We start from the raw sequence: 23,934 nt of genomic DNA, 5'->3' as shown, positions 1-23,934 counted from the left end.
TCCTAGATGCGATCAAGTTTGATTCCCTCAAGAAATTCTTGGGGGTTTGTACTAATTAATTTTTTTATTATTATTATTGTTTTTTGCCATATCCTTGACATTGTGTTTCTCAAAAGTTGTCTTGTTCTTGTCCAAATTGAGAAAACTGTAAAAATTAGTTTTTAACATTATTTTACTACTTGGTTAGTTTTTCTAGTTAATATATCATGCTTAGTGGTCTCGAAAAATAGATAGGTCTATCCATTTAATATTTTTATGAAGCAATATGTGTATGTGGTGTGTGAGTATATAACATTTTGTATCTTGTCTCAGGCTCCATATTAAGAATAGAGCTACCTTGTAACGCTCTGGATAGCCAAGACCATTACACTGTGTATTTTAAATAGTGTTGGACTTGCTAATCAAGTCATTTGGATATAAACGTGTTACTAAGGATAATAAATGGATTAGGGTTTAAAGATTTTGATCATAGGAATAGTTGTTTTTGTTAAAAAGTTCGAGTTTGTACATGGGATCCAAAAAAATAAGTGTTTACAAGACTTTTACAACTCCCAAAAATAATTACAACATAAAACGGCCTAAGCGGAAAAATCAAAGTTTTGGCTCTAGTCCTTATTGATCCCTCGCTCGTGGCAGTCAAGCAGCTGCAAATGTACATGTCACCCCTAAAGCTCTCCAACTCACGACTAGTCCAGCTTCCCCTTTCCCTTACCTGCACCACATAGCACTCATGAGCCAAGGCTCAACAAGAAAACTTAAATCAACAAATTCAAATAAGCAACAACATACAAACAATAAACTTAGCAGTAATAAACTGCTCAACAAACACATAATCCAATTTAGCAATCAATGAGTTAGACAAGTGCAATCGGCACTACTGAATACTTAGGTGACGTTCAGGTCCAACTTTCTTAGGCTGAGCTCTCAGATCTTATTGCCGACCCCGACTCTCTAAGGCCAAGCTGTTTTCTGCACGCTTGATGTCGGCCCCGGCTCCCTTAGGCCGAGCTTTCAGATTAGATATAATCAAACATATAGACTGCATAACACACACAATTAGATGCAACGTATACATGCATGCCTAATCGAATAATCACATTTATATCCATAGTCATATCCATTTGCAGGGGTCCAAGCTCCGACTACAACCAGGGTGCAGTTTTCTTACCTCGAGTCCCAAGCGAATAAGGTATGGCGATCCCGAGCATGATCCCTATTCCTGAGCCCTAGCGGTATAACATAGTCACAACGCAATAACGATAATCATAAAGATCTAAACTAATTAAAAGCTTCAAAATTACTTACTAGCCTCCAGGACCTCAAATTCTACTAAACTGGGAAGTAGAATCATTCTTGAGCCTTTAGGTTTGAGTTCCCGAGCTTAAAAGGCCTACTAGGCCCAAATTCTCTATTTGAGTCACGACGCCCCTCAAAAACGTCGTGGACCTCTACAAGTGAGAGAGCCTCCCAAGTCCATTTCCTGGACATGCGCTGTGGCGCAACCCACCCAGCGTCGCGGCGCTAAGGCGGTTCAGCGAACCCCCCTAAACCCTTGAGTTCATGCGGGTCACAGCGCTCCAAGAACAGAGCCGCAGAGTGAACCCGCAAACTCAGAAATTCCAGCATTTTTTCTGCATTTTCCTTGAGCCAAAATCACCAAAATTCACCTTAAATAAAACTAAACCCATAATTGAGTTATGAACTCAAAGAAATTTATCCAGCACAACATTATAACCACAATGTACCCAAACATTCCCATAAAAGCCTCAAAACTCAAAGATTCAGATTCTCTCCATAACTCAAAAGAAAATTCAGAAATCTCCAAGAATTTTAAGTTACCTCTACCAAATTGAACTCCCTAACTAATCCTCCTAGTTTAACAGCTCCTAGGCTCACCAAGAGCAACCTTCCATCTCACCAAACTACCTTCTAAACTCAAGAATCTCAGGGCTTTTCCCAAGCCAAAGTTAACTTCCAACCAAAATATGGAGAAAGAGAAAACCACGAGAGAGAGATAGAGAGAGAGCGAGAGAAATGGGAGAGCTGAGGTGTTTTCTGATTGTTTCCCAAGTCTTCTAGCCTCTTCTAAGACGAACCAAAGGCTAGGAAAATACCATAACGCCCCTAACCCAAGTGTTTTCCCTTCAACGCTCTTAAGGGAAATACGGTCATTAGCCACATTTCCCGCTAATCCTCAAATAGCACTATAGATTCCCAAATAATCCTGACACACCCTCATAATCATTAAATAACTACCCATCACCTGATAAATCCTAACTATGCACTAAGTTTCCCAAAATACCCCTAGGCTCACCCCGAGCTGAGTATTGGACCCCGTGGTGACTTTTCCGCTAGCTCGCTCTCTAGAATTGCCTCAAGCCGAATATCACAAATATATCCACATAATAATGTGGTCTCAATCACATAACACATATAATTACATTTATACCCTCAACGGGTCAAAATTACAAATATTTCATTATTAATGTTATCCAAAAAACAGGCACGGGTGACGTGGCGGGCGTTTTTAAACACGTGGCTGACACCTGGCAGAGTTCTGTTCGACCATCGGCCAGTAAGATCCTCCTGGCGTAGCGTTTGAGGTTTCCTTACGACCAGCATGGTCGTACACTCCTTATATTTCAAAATGATCTTTGTGAAATCATAATCAATTCCGAGATTATCTCCGATGATTCCTGGTTATCCGATTAATTAGGAGAGAATATCTGTAACAAATTTATGTAATCCTCCTTGAGCCTATAAATAGAAAAAGATAGCTCAAGGAAGAGACTTTTGGCTTTTGTTTAATTGAAGTTATACACTTACGAGAGAATTAGAGCTACTGTATTTCGTTTGTATTGTTTATCTCTCTCAGGTTTGTGAAACTCAGGGAACCCTAGTTCTTTGATCATTCCTTTGAGATCTCATATCAATAATAGCTTAAGTGGACGTAGGTCATTACCAGTTCTTGGGGCCGAACCACTATAATTTATTGTGTTCTTTACCGTTTTTGTCATTATATCCATTCCAACACATCTATCCACATCAAGCGTTTTGACTCCGTGTCAGTTGACCAAAACAAGGGTCAACATTCTGGTGCTTTCATTGAGAGCTTGATACGAAATTGTTGAAGCAGTAATGGCGAAAACAACAAAGAAGACTGGGCAGGCAGTTGGCACTGCACCATCTCAACTGCCTCCTACCCCAAACATGGCTGAAAATGAGCCACATTTGGAATTTGATGAGGAGGATCTGGACTCCGAGATGCTAAGAAATACCCTAGGGGTATTGCAAGATGAACTGGCCAATCTGAGGGCCAGCCAAGAAAGTACTGCGGAGATTATGGCGCGGCAGCAACAAGAGATAGAGTGATAGCGCCAGGAGCTAAGTGAAAGACAGGCGGAGATGGACCGTCGTCAGAGAGAGGCCATGGCAGCCCTCGAAGCAGCCCTGCAGTTGGCTAGGAATCAGGCTGCACCTACCTCACAGCCTGATCAACCCGCAAATGGGCCACCCCAAAGGGGTCCCAATCCTAGCCCTCCGATCCAGCTGTCGAGCCCCCAAAGGCCCGAGCAGCCACCAATGCCTCAGGATGATGTCCCACCAAGGGATCCTAAAGCGCAGCCTCCATCCCAGGCTGGTCGATGTAATCCCCCACAGCCAAGGCAGAATAGGGCCGGGCAGCAGCCCCGCAGTCCTAGACGCCATAGGGTTGAAGAGCCAAACCCACCGAGCAAGGGGCAGCGTCCTTCTGACAATAGAAGGAACTCAGAGATAAGCTCCGCGGTCCGGGGCCCTCCACGGCATGATAATGCACAGGGACCTACCGAAGAACGCAGGCCACCCTCTAACGCTCGGGAAGTTCCAGCCCGAGGAGGCAACCGAGGGGACAGTCGGTCCCACCATAGCCAATCAAGGTTCAGAGATGGCCATGGTTACAATGAGGCTGACTCAGGCAGAGGCAATGCCGGTCGGAGAAATGAAGAAAGAGGTGGGGGAAGAAGTCCACCACCTAGGGAAGACCAACCAGAGAGATGTAACGCTGGGGGCAGCCCAGACAAAATAACGTCTTTAACCGGCTCGGAGCAAGCGAGCAACGACGAAGAGACGAAGACTTAAGGGATGTACTCAACGACCACCGGGAACGGCACGATGAGTACATTCCCCCAGCAGCAGAGGCCCCGACGATTCCTGACACCGTGCAAACCCAAATAGATGCCCTGAACCAGGCAGTACAATAGCTGGTCGGGGGAAGGACGTCTCATATCGAGTACGACAGGAGAAGGGGCACTCCTTTCGTTCAAAGGATAGCTGTGGCAGAAACTCCCAGCAAGTTTAAGATGCCCACGCTTCCGAACTTTGACGGATATGGTGACCCAGAATCTCATGTCAACAAGTTTGAGATACAAATGGACATTCAGAAAGTGTCCGAAGATGCTCGGTGCAGGATCTTTCCTGCAACACTTTCTGATGCTGCACAGGAGTGGTTTTTCAAATTCCCTCCTGCAAGTATTGTTTCTTGGGAGATGTTCATAAAGAAATTTTACGGACAATTCTATGCGGGTCGTGTGTACCCAACTGAGGCGAATCAGCTGGTGGAGATACGCCAGCAAGAAGGAGAGCCACTGAAGGATTACGTCCAGCACTTTATGCGAGCAGCAGCTGGAGCCAAAACAGTGGGAGATGATGGCCCTAACTGCAGGAGTTAGGCGTCGTACGCCTTTGTGGAGTAGCCTCAGAAAGCATGGAGTTAAGACTACTCAAGAATTCTTGGATCGATCTGATCGGTACATCAAGCTCGAGGATGCCACCGCCAGTGAGGGAAAGCCCCCAGGCAAGGATAAGGGGACTGCCGAACCTGCCAAAGCCGCCAATGGGTCAAAACCCAACGACAATGGCAAAGGCAACGGGAACGGCAATGGCAAGAATGGGGGGAAAAGGTCCCATAGTGAACCTTCCACCTCCGAGAAAAAGCGCGCTAAGGGCAACCGTTATGAACCACAGTTCACTAACTACACTGCCCTTATCGAGTCTCGAGGAGAGGTGTACCAGGCCACGAGTTCCAGTGTGCCTTACAAAAGACCCGTTCCCATTCGAAAGGACATTTCGAAGAGAGATACTACCAAGTTCTGTCGTTATCATAACGACTACGGACACGATACAAACGAGTGCAACCAGCTAAAAGATGAAATCGAGTTCCTTATCAGACAAGGAAACTTGAGGAGATATGTATGGGCCTCAGCAACTTCCCAACGAGAGGCTCTAGGTGGCAACGAGCAGGCGCCTGCATGCCAACGCTCGCCACCTTTGTAGCCTGATCCCGTAGCTGGCACTTTACTCACCATCTGTGGAGGCCCGCACCTTGCAGAAAGCAGTGGAAAGGTAAGGGAACGATATGCTCAGACCCTACGCCACGACCAGGACATCGAGATGATGACTGTGGAGGACCGGGCATCAAAGAAGGCTCAGTCAGAGGATGGTGAAATAACCTTCTTTGATAGCGACGCCCAGCATGTCCAGTTCCCACAATTCGATCCGCTGGTCGTGGATGTTCAAATTGCTAACATGATGGTGAAGAGAGTGCTAGTCGATACAGGAAGTTCAGTAAACATCCTGTACAAGTCTTCGCTGGAACGCATGAAGTTGTCCGTCAAGGACTTAGAGCCCTGCAACCAAATGATTTACGGCTTCTCTGGTGAGAAACTCGCCCCAACAGGGTCAATCAGACTTTCGGTAACAGGAACAGCGCCTGCTACCAGGACATTCCTCGCTACTTTCATAGTAGTCGATTGTCCTTCGGCTTACAGTGCTGTAATCGGAAGGCCCATACTGGTTGACCTTAGGGTCGTCACCTCAGTATGGCACCTGGCCATGAAATTCCCGACAGACGTAGGGGTAGGACGCGTGTTGGGAAATCAGAGGGAAGCAAGGGAGTGCTATAATTCCTCGATCACGAAGGCAAAGAAGGGAACGTCGAAGAGCATTCCCCTAGAGAGGTTGCAGATGGCCATTGATACACAAGCCCAATCCGGTGTTGGAGTCACCAAATAGAGTGTTGCCCAAAGTGAGGATAGAGATTTAGATCCTCGCTTTGGGGATTTTGAGGAAGATGTTGGACCCGTCGAGGACCTTGAAGAGGTCCAACTTGACGAAAAAAATCCGACCAGAGTTGTAAAGGTCGGTAAAAATTTAGAAGCAACGACAAAGCACGCATTGGTGGAATTTTTGAGAAAGAACCAGGAAGTTTTTTCCTGGTCACATAAAGACATGGCAGGGTTAGATCCTGCGGTCATTAGCCATGTCCTGAACGTTGACAAAAATTTTCCACCCGTGCAACAGAAAAGAAGCCTGCTCGATAAGGACAGATCGAAAGCCTTAAAAGAGGAAGTTGAAAGACTGAAGGAGAATGGGTTCATCAGGGTGGCGTTTTATCCATCGTGGGTCTCTAATCCAGTACTGGTTCCCAAGCCTAACGGCAAATGGCGAACCTATGTGGATTTCACAGACCTTAATAAAGCCTGCCCAAAAGATTGCTTCCCACTCCCAAGGATCGACCAGCTAGTTGATGCAACTGCAGGACATTAGATCCTCTCTTTCATGGATGCATACTCAGGATACAATCAGATCAGTATGCATCCCCCTGACGAGGATCACACTAGCTTTCGGACCGATACAGGGTTATACTATTATAAAGTAATGCCCTTCGGTCTGAAAAACGCTGGTGCGACTTACCAGCGATTGGTTAACCACATGTTTAAGGAGTTGATCAGAGTAAACATGGAGGTGTACGTGGACGACATGCTGGTAAAGTCAAAGAAGGAAGAAGGACATGTGAACGATTTACAGGAGTGTTTCAATGTGTTGAACAAATATCAGATGAAGCTAAATCCTCTCAAATGTTCCTTCGGAGTAGGATCAGGGAAATTTTTGGGGTTCATTGTCAATTCAAGAGGAATCGAAGCCAACCCCGAAAAGATCAAAGTCCTGATCGACATGAAATCGCCGATGAAGGTCAAGGATGTGCAAAGTTTAACTGGAAGGATTGCCACACTCAATAGATTTATTTCAAAGTCGACGGATAAATGCGTCCCTTTCTTTAATCTACTTAGAGGCAACAAGAAGTTCGAGTGGACTGGAGATTGCAAACTGGCTTTCCAAGCCTTAAAAGCCCACATGGCACAGTCTCCTGTTTTATCAAAGCTTATAGATGGAGAAACTTTGTTCATTTACCTGGCTATCACCGAATATGCTGCTAGTGCGGTGCTAGTACGAGAAGAAGAAGGCATACAAAAGGCAGTTTATTATGTTAACAAGAGGTTAATCGGGGCCGAATTGAGGTATCCTCCCATCAAAAGATTAGCCTATTGCTTAATTTTGGCCTCAAGGAAGTTATGTCCTTACTTCCAAGCCCATCCCATCACAGTCTTAACTGACCAGCCCCTTCGGCAAGTTCTACAAAAACTGGAGGCAGCTGGACATTTGTTAAAATGGGCAGTCAAACTCGGGCAATTTGATATCGTATATTCACCGCGAGCAGTAGTAAAAGGACAAGTCTTGGCTGATCTTATCGCCGAATTCACTGAGCTCCCAGACAGCGAGCAGTGCAAAAAACCTAGTGCGCCTGAGCCCCAAGTTGAAGCTCCTTCGTGGAAGTTATTCACAAACGGATCGTCCAACGAACCTCACGCAGGAGCATGAGTGATATTGATAACGCCAGAAGGGCATCGTTTTCACTGCACTATTAGGTTTGATTTCACCGCTTCAAACAATGAAGCCGAGTATGAAGCACTCCTCGCTGGGGTAAGGTTGGCCAAAGACATGAGTATAAAAGTGTTGGATATTTACAGTGATTCACAGCTGGTAGTGAATCAGGTCTCACATGAGTATCAAGCACGAGGCCTGAAAATGATGGCCTATCTGAACAAAACCAAAGATCTGTTGGCGCAATTCGAGAAGTATACCCTCCAAAAAATACCCTGAGATCAGAATTTAAACGCAGATGCCTTAGCCAAACTCCCAAGCACTAAGGAGGCTGACACTTTAAATATAGCGCCAGTTGAACGGCTACGCGAGCCGAGCATACAAGCAGATGAAACCAGCATGGAGATCTGGATAGAAGATACATGGATGTCACCGTACTTGGAGTATCTCACGAATGGTGTACTACCAGCAGATAGAAACAAAGCAAGGACTCTGCAGAGGTAGGCTGCTAGGTACATACTATTTGATGGTGTTCTATACCGAAGAGGGTACTCCATGCCATTGCTCAGATGCATTACACTAGAAAAGGCCAAAGAGCTGATGAAGGAGGTACATGAAGGCTTCTGTGGGGATCGCGCTGGGGGGCAGAGCTTATCGAAGAAGATTATGAGGCAGGGTTATTTCTGGGCGACTATGAACAAAGACTCAATAGAGTTTGTACGAAAATGTGATAAGTGTCTAAGGTTTTCCAAGATCCCACGCGCAGCTCCCAATGAGTTAAAGCAGATGAAAAGTCCATGGCCCTTCGCAATATGGGGTATCGATTTAATTGGATCCTTGCCAACGGGAAAAGGTGGAGTAAAATACACGGTTGTAGCAGTCGACTACTTCACCAAATGGGTCGAAGCTGAGCCACTCGCTACCATAATGACAAAGAAAGTTCTTGACTTTGTCATCAAGAACATTGTTTGCCGGTATGGGTTGCCTCGGAAGATTGTCTCAAACAACGGCACCCAGTTTGACAGCGACCTATTCACAGACTTCTGCGAAAGTCATGGAATCGTCAAGAGCTTTTCTTCAGTCGTGCATCCACAAGCAAATGGGCAAGTCGAAGCAGTGAATAAAACACTTAAGGATACCCTGAAGAAAAGGCTCGAAGAAGCTAAAGGAGCATGGCCTGAACAGCTGCCTGAAGTACTCTAGTCGTATAGAACTTCTCATCGAACGGCAACAGGCCATACCCCGTTTTCCTTAGCATACGGGTATGAGGCTATGTTTCCAATCAAGTTAGATCCACCTTCACATCGAAGAATCACATACGACCAAGGCCAGAATAGCCAACTATTGTTGGAGTCCCTAGACTCGCTTGAGGAGAAATGAGAAAAAGTCCAACTCCGAGTAGCTGCGTACCAGCAAAAAGTCGCCCGGTATTTTAACTCAAAAGTAAAAGAAAGAAAATTCAACGTCGGAGACCTAGTACTTCGACGAGTTTTCTTAAACACCCGCGACCCAGCTGCTGGAGTACTCGGACCAAACTGGGAAGGACCTTACCAGATTGAAGAAGTCCTTCATCCAGGCACATACAAACTTGCACGCTTAAATGGAGATCTCGTTTCGCGTTATTGGAACGGAGAACACCTGCGCAAGTATTATCAATAAACAGTCCTTCTTAAAGGACTGACTTGTATTAATTTTTACTTTTTACAAGTTTTGAAAAAGGGTTAGTCATGTTATATGGATAATGGCTTATAAGTGTAAGATCTTTTTAAAAGATCACTCGTAAAGACATGGTTAGTCCATTTTAATACGAGAATTATAAGGGACTGTGCGCAGCCAGTCATTCTTGCCAACATTTGTAAAAAAAAATTTACAAGTATTTGTTCATTACACGTGTTGTTTTGCTGTATTATAAGTGTTGCATTTTATACCGAGCAGTAATGTTCGTACAGGTCGTGGTCAAGGCAAGTGACCAAGGACCTAAAGCTCCTCAGTCACTTGGGGGGCATATAAGGTACATCGATAGCAAAGCATACCAAGAGGTATGTAAACACATGAACAAAATAAGTGAAAGCATGCTACGGTACTTAGAGTATTTTTCAAAATTTATATTTTGTTAAATCAAGCCAAAGTACTATGCTAAGTTCGGTCATGCGAAAAGATGTTATAATAAGCAGAAATATTATAATATCAAAAGGAATTCTTTTACACCACAAGCAGTACTGCTTGGATGTAATTGTTCAAAAGTAAAAGAAAAAAATGATGCCCATGCAGCAAAATTGAAAAGAAAAATCAGTCTTTACATCACGACCCGTAGGTCGTGTAATTAAAGAATAACAAAAGAAAAAACTTTATGGAGCTTGAAGAGCAGGAGGATCCTGTGGAGCATTCTGGTCGACCACGTCCCAGCAGCTTCTCCTCTTTCCACTCCGGCGACCGGCGGAATGTTTGGGGAAGCAGGGACCCTAGCTCTCTCTTCGGCAGCCAACCGAGCAGTACAGTGAGCTATCTCGGCCTTCCTAGTGTCCTTTGGAAGGTAACTGAAATCGGCACTTTGGTTGTGTTTCCAAAAATCATAGAAACACCGAAGTGTCGCGTTCTTATACCTCTCCGGGTCCTTGGCATTGGTAAGCTTAAGCTGCTCCACCTGACTCTAAAGGACAGCAATGGTCGTGTCCTTAGCAAGATGCTCCAACCTAAGTTTTTTGACTTCACTCCATTGGATTCGGCTGGACTCCTGGTAGTCATCCCTCTGCTTCCTGGTAGTTTCCAGAGAAGCTTGCTTCTCTGCCAGCTCTGCCACCAAGGCATCCTTCTACTGGGTGACCACCTCCAGCTCCCCAGCATGCCTAGTCTCTGCGGCTTGAAGCTCCTCGATGACCTTCGCCCGAGACTGCTCGATGCTGGCACCAACGTGAGTGCGAGCAGCGATCATTGTCAGCATGGCCTGCAATCAAAGAATAAGAGTTAGGCTATCTTACAAGAAGGAAAAATAAAAAAGATTGCAAAAAGAGAAGGAGTGCTTACACTAGCCACTTCATTAAGAGCCCTGTTGAGGATCTGATCGACCCCCATGTTTTCAGCCTCAGCCATTACCTCCCTGGAACGGTCATGCTTCAGGATATGGGCGAGGCGATCCTTGGCTGATCGCAGGGAGCGGCTCGAGAGTTTGGCCCCTGGAAGTTTGGCTTGCTGGGCCTTTTCTTTTGGAGCCACGGGCGAAGGATTTGTGGCAGCAGGAGGGGTCTCCTTCTCAGCAGGAGCGGAGGGTTGAGCAGAAGGTTGGCCGGAGGGCCCATCCTTTGGAGGATCAGCTGCTCGACTCTTCTTGGCCGAGGGTGCTTGGCTAGACTCGCCATCTTGTCTCCTAGCCGATTTCCTTCTTTGGACCAGGGTAACCTCCTCCTCCTCTTGAGTGTTGTACAAGTCGAAAACGTTTGCGAAGGCCATGTCTGCAGAGAGAAATAAACATGCAGATAGTAAGCTAAAAATAGATGACAAGTTATGGTGCATCATAAAAGAAGTAAGGAAATTTACAAAGTCCAATACCCGAGCTACTACTACTTATCGCTACACTACTGACTCTACTAGTCATACACTCACTCTCTGGCATGAAGAAGTCTGGCCCTAGATTTGGAGTATACATAAAATTGCCGTCCCTGTCAAATAAGTGACAGGGAATTGGCAAGCTATTTAAAAGCAAAATAACAGTGTTGTTTTCGTCTGAAGACTCATCCAAGTCTACGACAGTCTCTACTGCCTTTTGTTTCCCCTTCCCTTGGGGGGCAGATGGCCTTTCTGCTGAGGGGGCGCCAGTCGGTTCCCTGATTGTAACCCCAGTCAGTCTCCTTTGAGGAGGGGACGCAGGGGGTTGCTGCTCGGGATGCCCCTCGGCAGTGGCATCTGCCACTGCGGGTTCCCTCATTTCCTGATGAGGGGTCAGGAGGCCAGACAGCCTCAAGTTTTCATCAGTGACCAGAGATTTAACGCTTTTTTTCAGCGTCAGTCATCCTGGCCAATGCATTGGACCTCAACACAATGTTTGGTGTTGGGTTTGGGCGTAGCCATGGTCCTGGAAGACACAAGATACTTTAGAGAAGTACAAAGAAATTTGCCAAGTAAAAGTAGCGACCAGTGGAAAAGGACATTTACCTCCTCGAGCGAAGGCCAAGTTGTGTTGTAGTCATGTCGGGCGTGAAAAAATACTCTTGGTTGTATTTCCCCACATTGGAGATGTGGGTGGTGTCACTCAGGAATGTTTGGTTTGTTTCCTGGTGACAAAAATGAAGAAAGCCCATCCCGGACTGTTGAGGGTTGGACTTAAGGTCAAAAAAGAAGTTGACCTCGTGAGGAGTAGGTTCTGTCCAATTTTTAAGTTTGTAAAGGATATAGAGTGCAGCAAGCATTCTATATCCATTTGGAGTAATTTGAAAGGGGGCAACACCGAAGTAGTTTTCCACCCCCTGATAGAACGGATGTAGAGGAAGGGTAGCCCCCGCCTCTATGTGGTACCTCGACCAGGCGCTGTAGATGCCCCTAGGCAAGTTATCCCTCTGGTCAGCAGCGGGGATCTTGAGATTAACCCCAGTGAGAGGATACTTCCTAAGATAATTAGCAAGCATCCTGGGGGGTCACCTGGCTGAGGGGAGATAGATACCACTCGACATCAGGGAGGTTTGAATGACGAGAGCAAGCCCTAACCTGAATGCAAGGGTCCGGGGCAATGTTTTCTCGACCGCTGGTCGAGGGAACCCTAGCCTGCGAATCAGGCTAGGCAGGCGGATTTGGATTGTTTTCAGGGTTTGGTTTCTTTTTGCAAGGAGATTTAGAACGGGCCATTTTAGGTGGTGATGGTAGAGGTCTGGAAGAAGAGAGTCTTGAGAATGGAATCTTGTGAACGTGCTGGGCCGACTGTTCTTCACCTTCAAGCAGTTGCCCGAGAAGATCATCTTTGATTGGCCGCTCACCTCCCCACAAATCTGGCATTAAAATCTGCGAACAGAAAAATGGGGAGGTGAGGATGGAGAGTCTAGAAAGTTGGTTAGAATAACGCTAGTCGTGTATACAAGTCAAACTTTTATACAACAGCATTCTAACAAAAAACTAATTTTTTCACACAAACAGTTTGAAAAACAGATCAAAAAGTGAAAGCAAAAAGTTTTTTGAAAAAGCTTTTTCAACTCCTTTAAGGGCAGGAAAAACTCAGTTTTTCAACTAGCATAAAAATCGAATTTTTACTTCGGTTTTACGTCCTAAATTTATGATCTTGACTATCAAACTAACTCATAACTCCTGGATGGCAAAGAAACATCATCCTATCTAGCATCACCCAATAAATCCCCTACTTTCATGCATCTCAAACCAAGAACACTGACAACACCAGAACTTAACAGTTAACTCACAACAGCATGCATAGCGAAAATAAAGAGCAGAAAGGTTCTGAAACTTACCAAAGCAAATATTGTAGAGGTTTGAAGGAATTTCGAGCGTAGACGAACGGACGGCTGGCTCTTGAAACGCTGAAAGATGATCTTCAGAGAGAATGAAGGTTCTGATTTAGGGTTTCCTAATAGAGAAATAACTTGCGTAAAAAGAAAAAGAAGGCTCTGAGAATGCTATATATATTTTTTCTGTGGCATGAAAGAAGAAGTAATCATCAGTTTCCTCTTTTCGAAGCATGGGGAAGGGTGATAGCCCTCAATAGGTTACTTGGGAACTGAAAAGCCGTGATTAGACAGGGGTAGGTTACTTTTTCTAAGAATGCACGAACTACTCTGACAGATTTGGTGGGGTAATTGAAGAGTCATTTTCCTTAAAGTTTATTTATTGTTGGTCGTAATAAATAAACTTGGGGAGCAAATGTTATCCAAAAAATAGGCACGGGTGACGTGGCAGGCATTTTTAAACACGTGGCTGACACCTGCCAGAGTTCTGTTCGACCATCGACCAATAAGATCCTCCTGGCGTAGCGTTTGAGGTTTCCTTACGACCAGCATGGTCGTACACTCCGTATATTTCAAAATGATCTTGGTGAAATCATAATCAATTCCGAGATTGTCTCCGATGATTCCTGGTTATCCGATTAATTAGGAGAGAATATCTGTAACAAATTTATGTAATCCTCCTTGAGCCTATAAATAGAAAAAGATAGCTCAAGGAAGGGACTTTTGGCTTTTGTTTAATTGAAGTTATACACTTACGAGAGAATTAGAGCTATTGTATTACGTTTGTATTGTTTATCTCTCTCAGGTTTGTGAAACTCAGGGAACCCTAGTTCTTTGATCACTCCTTTGAGATCTCATATCAATAATAGCTTAAGTGGACGTAGGTCATTACCAGTTCTTAGGGCCGAACCACTATAATTTATTGTGTTCTTTACCGTTTTTGTCATTATATCCATTCCAACACATCTATCCACATCAAGCGTTTTGACTCCGTGTCAGTTGACCAAAACAAGGGTCAACAATTAACAAAAATGAGCTCACATGCATATTTAATACACATAAACATGCATATATATTCATATCACCATACAAATCACGTATGCCACATAATCAATTGATTTCACATATAAATCAAATTATTCCCTCCCGACACACTAATCAAGGCACTAAGCCTTATTAACAAATTTGGGACGTTGATCCCGGATAACTGACTCTAGCTCCTAGTTTGCTTCCTCGACCTTCCTATCCCTCCATAAAACTTTAACTAGAGGAATCGTTTTGTTCCTCAAAACCATGCTCCTTTTTATCTAGGATTTGAACTAGTCGCTCCTCATAAGACAAATCTGTCTGTAGCTCCAGATCCTCATATCCTAACACATGGGTCGTATTTGACACATACTTCCAAAGCATTGAGATGTGAAACACAATGAACTCCTGATAATGATGGGGGTAGCACCAATCTATAGGCTACCTGCCCAATCCTTTACAGGATCTCGAAAGGTCCTACAAACCTAGGGCTCATCTTGCCATTCTTTCCAAACCTTTTTACTCCCCGCAGTGGTCAAACTTGCATAAATATGTGGTCCCCTACCTGGAACTCCACGTCCCTACGCTTAGGGTCAACATAGCTTTTCTGTCTACTCTGTGAGGCGAGCATTCGAGCTTGGATCTTCTCAATAGCCTCATTAGTCCTATGATCCATCTCTAGACCATAATACTTCATCTCTCCCATCTCATCCCAATGAATAGGTGACCTACACTTCCTTCCATACAACATCTCATATGGAGCTACTTCAATCGTTGATTGATAGCTATTATTGTATGAAAACTCAATCAACAGAAGATATTTACTCAAAGACCCCTCAAAATCTAGCACGCATGCTCTAAGTATGTCCTCCAATTGTTGGCTTCAACTAATGTGTGCTTTGCACATACTTTTGAGTGATGATAAAATAAGAGATTTTTGTCTAAAAAGATGCTAAAGGGGGAAATTGTAAAACCCAAAATGGGCTATCTTAAATAGACAATATATTTTATAAATCAAATGTATTTTTTGACAAGTTTGAAGCAGTTGTCCCGATAGGTTTATGATCTGTCGCAACAACATGTTTTTTCTAGATTTTTTTTCTTAAGTCTTAATTCTCTAGAAATCATCATATCTGTTTATGGCAATTTTTTGACTTGAAATTTTGTCCATATATGTTGATATTTCGTCCATATATGTTGATATTCACTAAGAAAATATTATTTTATTTATAAGAAAATTTTTCTTTAAATAAAATATACTTTTCCTTTTTTAGACTTTGAGACTTTTTGTCAACTGATTAAAGAATATTTTGTGATATTTTTTATTGACGAATTTCGTGGTAATGGCTGGCTATGAAAAGAAAGATTCAAAAAATGTAGTTTCCTTTTTTGAAAAAGAAAACTTTGTATAATAAAGAAAATATTTTTTTTTTAAAGAATTAAATTGTGAAATTTGCTTGTGATTCTTTCGTTTGGAAATTCGATCATACAAGGATCTTTCCAACTGAACATACTATTTTTATTTATAGAAATATTTTCTTTAAAAAATATATCTTTCCTTGTTTGGAAAAGAAGACTTTTTGGTGAAATAAAATAATATTTTTGAGATATTTTATTTTGTGCATATCCGAACAAATTACTACATAATTTGATTTATTTTGGGAAAGTTCATTGTCCCACAATGAACCTGTTCGTTTTAATTGTTCAGGCACATTCAAGTTGTCAAGACAGTGTCCTAATCTATCGAAATAGAATCTGGCAGACAGGCAAAAATTTTTATTTAAAGAATTGGTATGATTCTTTAATTATTTTTTGCAGATTTTCGTGGACTGCTTTGAAAGACCATTCCAGCTATAAATAAATGACCAAGCAGCCACAAATCTTTAGTTCTTTCACTTCTCATTTTTTAATATCATTTGTATTTTTGAGAGAGTTCTTTTTGTGAGATTAAGAGTGGATACATTAATCTAGTATCTAGGAGCTATGTAGCTTTCTTTTGTATTCATCTATTTCGTCTAGGAACATGTACAATCCATTGATAACGAGTTCAACAATTTTTTAAAAAAGATTTTGTCAAGACTTTCTTCGGGAGGAAGAAAGCATTCATCAGTTTTTGAAGGGAGTTCAAGAGCGTCGGTGTCTCATCAAGAAACTAGATTTTTGAAGGATGTATAAAAGCTCGGGGAATAAGTATAAAGGGAGTCTATCTATGTATAAGTCAATTGTGATTTTGTACTTTTTGATACCTTACTAATCAGTTTTGTCTCTGGGCGTTGCCCTGTAGACTAGGTTTTCCAAACCACGTAAAAAAATCTCTGGTGTTGATTTTTTTATACTTGTTTTTTATTTCTGTAATAATCTGTTTAAATAACTGACTTAGTCGTTAGATCCGATTGTGATTATGTCAAAACAACGTAATCACTATTCTGCAATTTATTAAGTTGTTTAATTTAATCACTTGGTAAATATTAAAGAATTTTAAAAAATAATAATAATTCCATTAGAGGAGTGAGATTATTTCTTTGTCTTGAATAAGATATAACACGTTTATTAAGAAAAAGCATAAAAAACAAAATAAATTAACCAAACAAGAAGAAAAAAATAGAAAGACACTAAACTAGAAGACAAAATAAAAAGACAAAAAAAAGTGAATGATTTGAGATTTTTTTTTTTTGACAAATATGAGTTGAGATTTTGTATATGTTATAGATATAGATTATAGACAAGTTGACAAGTTGTGCAGAAGGAGCTTTTTACGTTTGAAGGGAATGCATAAAAATAAAATGGCATACAATTTTTTTTTAAAAAAATTAATTTATTTTTCATACTAATATTATCAATAAAAATTAAAAAGAAAGAAAGAAAGAAAGAAGGGAGATGCTTTATGCGGAGGCGGCTGGAGTTAGGTGGATCACTCATCAGTTAAGAACGAAGTCACCAACCAAACCTTGCTATCTTTTCCTACCCATTTCTTAGTTTCCAAACAGAGAAGCACAGCAAATGGATTCTACCAACATTTCGGTAATCTTTCTTTCCTGTATGGTTCCCTAGAAACTAGAATTTAGAGCCATCACTATTTACTTTGCAATCTACTAATATAGCTCTGATAGCTCCGCCCCTGGATTATCGTGTGAAATTTCAATTTTTTTTTTTTCTGTGTTTGAATGGATTCAGGTTGTTTCTGGTGCTGGTCTGCAAGTGGGCAGTCAGAGAGTTGTGAGGAACGCAACTCTAATTTGTACTCCAATTATGGGGGAATCGGTAGATGTTATGCTTGTTGAACTGAATAAGGCAAAACAATCTGGTGCTGACCTTGTAGAGATCAGATTGGACAAATTGGACGTTTTTCACCCTCATGAAGACCTTAAAACCTTAATTAAAGGCAGCCCCTTGCCTACTCTGTTCACATATAGGTTAGTCACCTTTGCATGATTGAAAATGGAGACTATTTGTATTCAATTGTTAGATAAACTTATCTTCATTTTGTAAAATTTTATTGATATGAAAAATTAGATCCATGCTTATAATTTGCTGTCACGAGGAGCCGGCCCAAAGATTGTAAGATTTAGATTAAGGACTAATATATATATTAAAAAAACAGGACAAAACCTTGAACCTTAGAATGATCAGCAAATTTTATAAAATTCTATTTGGGTTCTCCTAGCAAGAAACTTTATTCTGTGATCTCCTTGCATTACCTTTCATAGAGGCTCACCATTGTTTAATGTTATACTTTTTTAGACCAACATGGGAAGGTGGTCAGTACAATGGCGATGAAAAAATGCGACAGGATGCACTTCGATTGGCCATGGAATACGGGGCTGATTACATTGATGTTGAGCTCCAGGTTACTTCTTTTATGAAATCTACAACTTTAAAATGATTCTCATGTTGCATATTTTTCCTGTAAAAATGATCACATCATAGAAATATTTTCATTGGTGACTTAAAAAAAATACACGCACGCACATATGTTTATATAGATCCATATTGGTATCCATTTCTTCCCTCATGGATTTTATAATGCTCCCTGATGGTTGAAGGAACTGTCCAAGAATCCTTTACCTGATTTTTATGTGAGTCTTTGTTTCATTCACTAGTCAGTTACAAGTTTTAACTGCAGGTATAACATCATTTTTTTTTTCATATCTAAACAATACCCACAGTAGTAGGATTTACGGAAGCTTAGTTATCAAAAACAGACCAAAAAAAGTGATGGAGTATATTATTTTAATGTCTCTGAATACATATGGCTCATAGCATGTGTTGTATTCACAAGATGTTTGGAAGTTATTTTGTGTACAGTTTTAATAACCCGATTTCCACCACTATGGTACCATGATTGATTTTTGCCTGCTACTTCTGTGTGAAGGTTGCTCATGAATTCATTCAATCCATAGCTGGAAAGAAGCCTGAAAAATTTAAGATTGTTGTTTCTTCTCATAATTATCAAAATACCCCATCTACGGAGGATCTTGGTAATCTTGTTGCAAAAATACAAGCAACTGGAGCTGACATAGTGAAGTTTGCAACATCTGCCTTAGATATAACTGATGCGGCACGCGTTTTCCAGATAACTGTGCATTCTCAGGTATCCCAAATTCAAGCTTCTCTCTAGTTTCTTGTTTCTGTAAATCCAGAAACATTAGTCAAAATTGTGTGTTTATGACAGATGCTACGACTTTATAGCAATTTATGACTGCATTTTAACCATAAGTTGTAGTTCCTCTGTACGCTAGATGTGTGTATGACTAGTGCAAGAAGCATATATTCCAAATTAATACTTGTTAGTAGTTCTATACAAGTTATGAGTGAACATCGAGTCTGTTTTCTTCTTATTGAGGAATATCTTTATCCAATCAAGTTATTTGGTGGCTGGAACGTTAGCTAGTATGGTAATTTGGTTAGAAAACAGTGCTTCCCTCAATCAATTGACCTTAGTTTATGTCTAAAAGTTTTGGATAGGAGTATATAATTTTAAAGTTTCCTCTCTTTTCCCATTTCTAGGAAAGTTTCTGTTTAGTATTAATGCTGGCTTTTGTACCTCTTCTTTTCATCTTCTTTATATGATGTGAACACATTAATTTACTAACTGGAAATTCAGGTTCCAATAATAGCACTGGTTATGAGTGAAAGGGGTTTGATTTCACGGATACTTTGTGCAAAGTTCGGTGGTTATCTTACTTTTGGTACTCTCGAGTCGGGATTTGTTTCAGCACCTGGTCAGCCTACAATGGATGAGCTTCTACATTTATACAATTTCAGACAGATAGGCCCCGACACAAAAGTGTTTGGTGTTATTGGAAAGCCAGTTGGCCACAGCAAATCACCAATTTTGTATAATGAGGCCTTCAAGTCAGTTGGTTTTAATGGAGTTTATCTGCATTTGTTGGTAGATGACATTGCAAATTTTCTCCAAACTTACTCGTCTGCAGATTTTGCGGGATTCAGGTTCAGTTTTTTTCTTTTTAATATTAAAGTATTTTGTTAACAAAACTTGTTCTTACTCTCGTTAAACGAAGGCCATACTTCTGGAATTTTCGTATGACCACTGATAAGCATTGATATTATAAATATGTATATTTATATATAACTTGTGTTGTATGGGAGAGATGTATTTGAAAAAAAATTATGTGTAGTTGGAAGTGCAATTTTGATGGCATGCTTGCATTAAAATTAATTCTGTCAAATACAGTGTCACCATTCCTCACAAGGAAGCTGCACTCGCGTGCTGTGATGAGGTTGATCCAGTTGCCAAGGTAATTGGCAAACCATTCATGTTATGTGTTGTCTGAACGTATAATTTGTAGTATACTGAATTTCTAATCTTTTATTGTTCAGTGTATTCTATTTTTATTTTCAAGATTTTCTCATATGTGAATGGTTTATCTCTTGATACCATACAAGTCAATAGGAGCTGTTAATTGCATTATAAGGAGACAAAGTGACGGGAAGTTATTGGGATTCAATACAGACTATATTGGTGCCATTTCTTCCATTGAAGATGGATTACGAGGTTTATTTTTTTAACTGCGATATATTTTTTCTTGGCATCAATAGTTGTATCTGTAAGCCTTTCCTGTTTGTTTCTCCTTCATGCATACAGGTTCGCTTAATGCTAGCAGTATGACTGGCTCACCTTTAGCTGGTAAATTGTTCGTTGTCATTGGTGCTGGTGGTGCTGGCAAGGCGCTTGCGTATGGTGCTAAAGAGAAGGGAGCAAGGGTTGTGATTGCCAATCGTACCTATGGTTCTGTTCTATCTTTGTTATCTTTCTTGTTGTTGTTTTTTAACTGACTTTGCTACTCTGATTTTATGTTTTGACATAGCTCCATGAATATTATGATATACTTTTTCAATCAAATTTTCTTTTTTATTCTTCTGCTTGTGTCTCTTGTCAGTAATATATTGATTTTTTTGTTTAGATGGCCTGCTAGTTATTCTCCTTGATGAGTGAATGACAATTTTTTTTTTGGCATCCATTGTTTGCATGAGAGAACAGCCATAGGAAAAAAAGAGTTGCCAATAGTGAAATTGCTGAAAGGAAGTGTTTTGGTTAATAAATGAACAAATATAGCTTTCATAGGGTTGAAAATTGATAATTAATACTTTTGATGAACCAAAATGTCTTTTGGTTGACTTTGGTAGTGTTATAGTTAAATTATAATGCTTTCTAGTTATCTTATCATGCAGTCAGGCCTTGCCTGATGTATATATTGTAACATCATTTAGAAGATGGAACAAATATATGTCAGATTACTGTGCCTGACAATATATCTTTTCTGTGTAAGTTATATCTTTGAATTCTTTATGTTATAAATTAAAATTTTCAAATTGTTTATTAAACTATGAAAATTTGATAATTTATAATTTGTTTCATCCTTGAAGGTCGGGCAAAAGAACTCGCAGACACAGTTGGAGCAGATGCTTTATCACTTGCTGACTTAGATAATTTCCATCAGGAGGATGGAATGATTCTTGCAAACACAACATCTATTGGAATGTATCCAAAAGTTGACGAAACGCCTGTTTCTAAGGTTTTCTATCATACCACACTGCTTTCACCTCTTTAAGCATCATGCATCCTTAAAGTGCATTTTCTATAAATATATAAATATATATATATACATATATATTGTACTGACACAATGGGGATGTGCATAAAAATCTAATTCTCTTTAAAATATAAAAGATGTTGGTTGGTTTGTTACCTGGGTTTCATATGGTCAAGTGCCACAATTCATTAGCTAATAACCTCTTTGGAAGGTAAGAGCATTAAAAGTCAGACTTTTTTTTGCAGCATGCTCTGCGATTTTACTCGCTGGTTTTTGACGCCGTATATACCCCCAAAATTACCAGACTCCTACGAGAAGCAGAGGAATCCGGAGCCACAATTGTTACTGGCTTAGAGATGTTCATAGGACAAGCATACGACCAGTTTGAGAAATTCACTGGACTGCCGGGTAAGCTATTGTGAAAAGAAAAAGGAAAAAAAAAACATTATTGTTTACCAACATGTCTCCAAATTAACTCTTCGAATTGACTTTGTTTCATTTCTTTTCTCCTGTTTTGCTTGCAGCACCTAAGGAACAATTTAGGAAAGTTATGGCGAGTAACTCTTGAGGTTCGTCGATAATGATTTTTCCCCCTGTATCGAGCTTGACATTCAAGTTATTCTTTGTTTGCCATTCACCAACTTTCGCTTGATGAGTTATGCAAAATTTGCTTTCAAGGATTTTGTCCGGCTGAGTTCAATGTAAAAAACCATAAATTTCTGAATCCTTATATTATTGTATGCTATAATTAGTTCGTAGTTTATAAACAATTGTTCAGAGTCTTTGGAGCTCTAAATTTGATTTTTAAACTTTTGGTGTGGCTTTTGGATATGATGTTCTTCAACCTTGTTGTTGAAATTGGTTTTGATGAACTGCCCCCCTATAAAGTTTGGGATAACAGCTGAAGAATAAGGAAAATGAGTGAAAGACAATTTAGGATTGTTTTTATTTTATTATTATTACATGAATTACTGTATTTCTTTATAATTAATAAAAAATGGTAATGTCACATCGTCACTGTTATATTTAAATTAGAAAATACAATTGCGTTCCGCTCAATCTTTTGTAATTATTAAAAAATATATATTTTAAAATATTTTTTTTTAGAGATTGCGGGGGTAGTGATTCATTTTCACCATACTCGTACAACATGCTTTTTATATAGATATGTGATGGCATTTTGATCATAATTGTTTTTTCATGATGGTATTTTTTGTTTATTGTATAGTGAATTTCTTGTAGGTTTTTGAAAAATCATGACAAATTAAAGTACATAAAACAAAGTTCAAAAAGTTGTACATGTATTTTTATTTATTATTATTATTATTATATCCTTTGTGAAGATTTTTAGATATAATTAACTCTCTGAAGTATTTGCCAATTAATAGGTTAATTACAAAAAACTGTACAATCAGTTTTTACAACTAATATCCTAAAAATCAGCAATATAAAACAAATAGGGAAATAAAAAAAATACTCCAATAATTCGGTTTCCCTAATGGATGATGCCGAATTAAATACATAAAATATTTACATAATTCTACACTCCTCCTTAAGTTGGATTATGTATATCAAATATTCCCAGCTTGTACATTAATTCATCAAACTTGTTCGAGAAGGGCTTTGGTGAGAATATCTGTTGTTTGAAGTTTTGATGGAGTATAAATAGTTTAAATTGTGGCACTTTCAATCTTCTCAGTGATGAAGTGTTGATCTATCTCAATATGTTTTGTCTTGTCATGATGAACATGATTTTTAGCGATGCTAATAGCAGCCTAGTTGTCACAAAACATTTTTATAGACCCTTTTGTTACGAATCTCAGTTCAACTAATAATATTTTTAGCCAAATCCCTTCACAAACACCAAGAGCTAGAGCTCTAAGTTCAGCTTCAGCTGAACTTTTAGAAACCACAGAATGTTTCTTACTTCTCCATGTTACTAGATTACCCCAAACATAAGAGGAGTACTTGAAGTACTCCTTCTATCAGTTACATCTCCTGCCCAGTCTGCATCAATATAGACTTTGATTTCTGTACTATCACTTTTCTTGAATAGAAGACATTTCCCAGGATTCATCTTGAGGTACCTTAGGATTCTAGTAACAGATTTCATGTGTTCTTCAGTAGGATTGCTTATGTACTGACTAACAACAATAACCGAGAAACCAATGTCAGGTCTTGTATAAGATAGATAGATCAAGCGTCCAACTAGCCTTTGATATCTCCCCTGTCCCTCGGTGTACTGTCTATTTCTGAACCGACCTTCTTGCTGGAATCCATCAGAGTTGAGGCCGGTTTGCATCCTAGCATTCCTATTTCTTTTAGTAAGTCTAGAACATACTTACGTTGCGAGAAAAAGATGCCAAGTTTTGATTGAGCAATTTCCATGCCAATAAAATATCTAAGATTTCCAAGATCTTTAATCTTGAATTCCCTAGATAAGAAGTCTTTCAATCTTTCTCCATATGTGTTTTGTGCTCTATATTGTTACTAGATTGTTTCCTTCTCATGTAGACATAATTTATTTTTCTTTGTTTTCTGGAACTTTACGAGGAGACTGGGTCATAGATGGAGGACTGGATGATTTTTCAATGACTTGAGAAGAGGTGGAAGGATCCTTGTGATGAACACTAGGAGATTGAGTATGGATACTTGGATTAACTTGGATGAATACTAGGAGATTGAGTATTGATACTCAGATTAATGTGCCA

The 23,934-nt window shown here is 40.2% G+C and overlaps 1 protein-coding gene across 1 annotated transcript; it reads left to right on the top strand.

Annotated features, from left to right (window-relative positions):
• Nucleotides 1–17,013: 17,013 nt before the first annotated feature.
• LOC133803394 (bifunctional 3-dehydroquinate dehydratase/shikimate dehydrogenase, chloroplastic-like) lies at nucleotides 17,014–22,054 on the top strand. The gene is made up of 11 exons (XM_062241426.1): nucleotides 17,014–17,189; nucleotides 17,343–17,581; nucleotides 17,910–18,015; nucleotides 18,541–18,759; nucleotides 19,273–19,619; nucleotides 19,864–19,927; nucleotides 20,076–20,184; nucleotides 20,275–20,418; nucleotides 21,057–21,205; nucleotides 21,469–21,631; nucleotides 21,748–22,054. The coding sequence occupies exons 1-11, from the start codon at nucleotides 17,169–17,171 to the stop codon at nucleotides 21,789–21,791; spliced, it is 1,605 nt and encodes a 534-aa protein (XP_062097410.1). The 5' UTR covers nucleotides 17,014–17,168; the 3' UTR covers nucleotides 21,792–22,054.
• The last annotated feature ends 1,880 nt before the right edge of the window (nucleotides 22,055–23,934 follow it).

This window comes from Humulus lupulus, chromosome 1 (assembly GCF_963169125.1).
Source record: "Humulus lupulus chromosome 1, drHumLupu1.1, whole genome shotgun sequence".
Lineage (NCBI taxonomy): Eukaryota > Viridiplantae > Streptophyta > Magnoliopsida > Rosales > Cannabaceae > Humulus > Humulus lupulus.
Note: the sequence above shows the minus strand (reverse complement) of the source record. Positions and strands in the feature narration are given on the sequence as shown.

Coding starts and splice junctions, on each gene's coding strand:
- LOC133803394 (XM_062241426.1), top strand. CDS start 17,169: ATGGATTCTACCAACATTTCG. Junction 18,016..18,540: donor ACATTGATGTTGAGCTCCAG/GTTACTTCTTTT, acceptor TTCTGTGTGAAG/GTTGCTCATGAATTCATTCA. Junction 19,620..19,863: donor GCAGATTTTGCGGGATTCAG/GTTCAGTTTTTT, acceptor TGTCAAATACAG/TGTCACCATTCCTCACAAGG.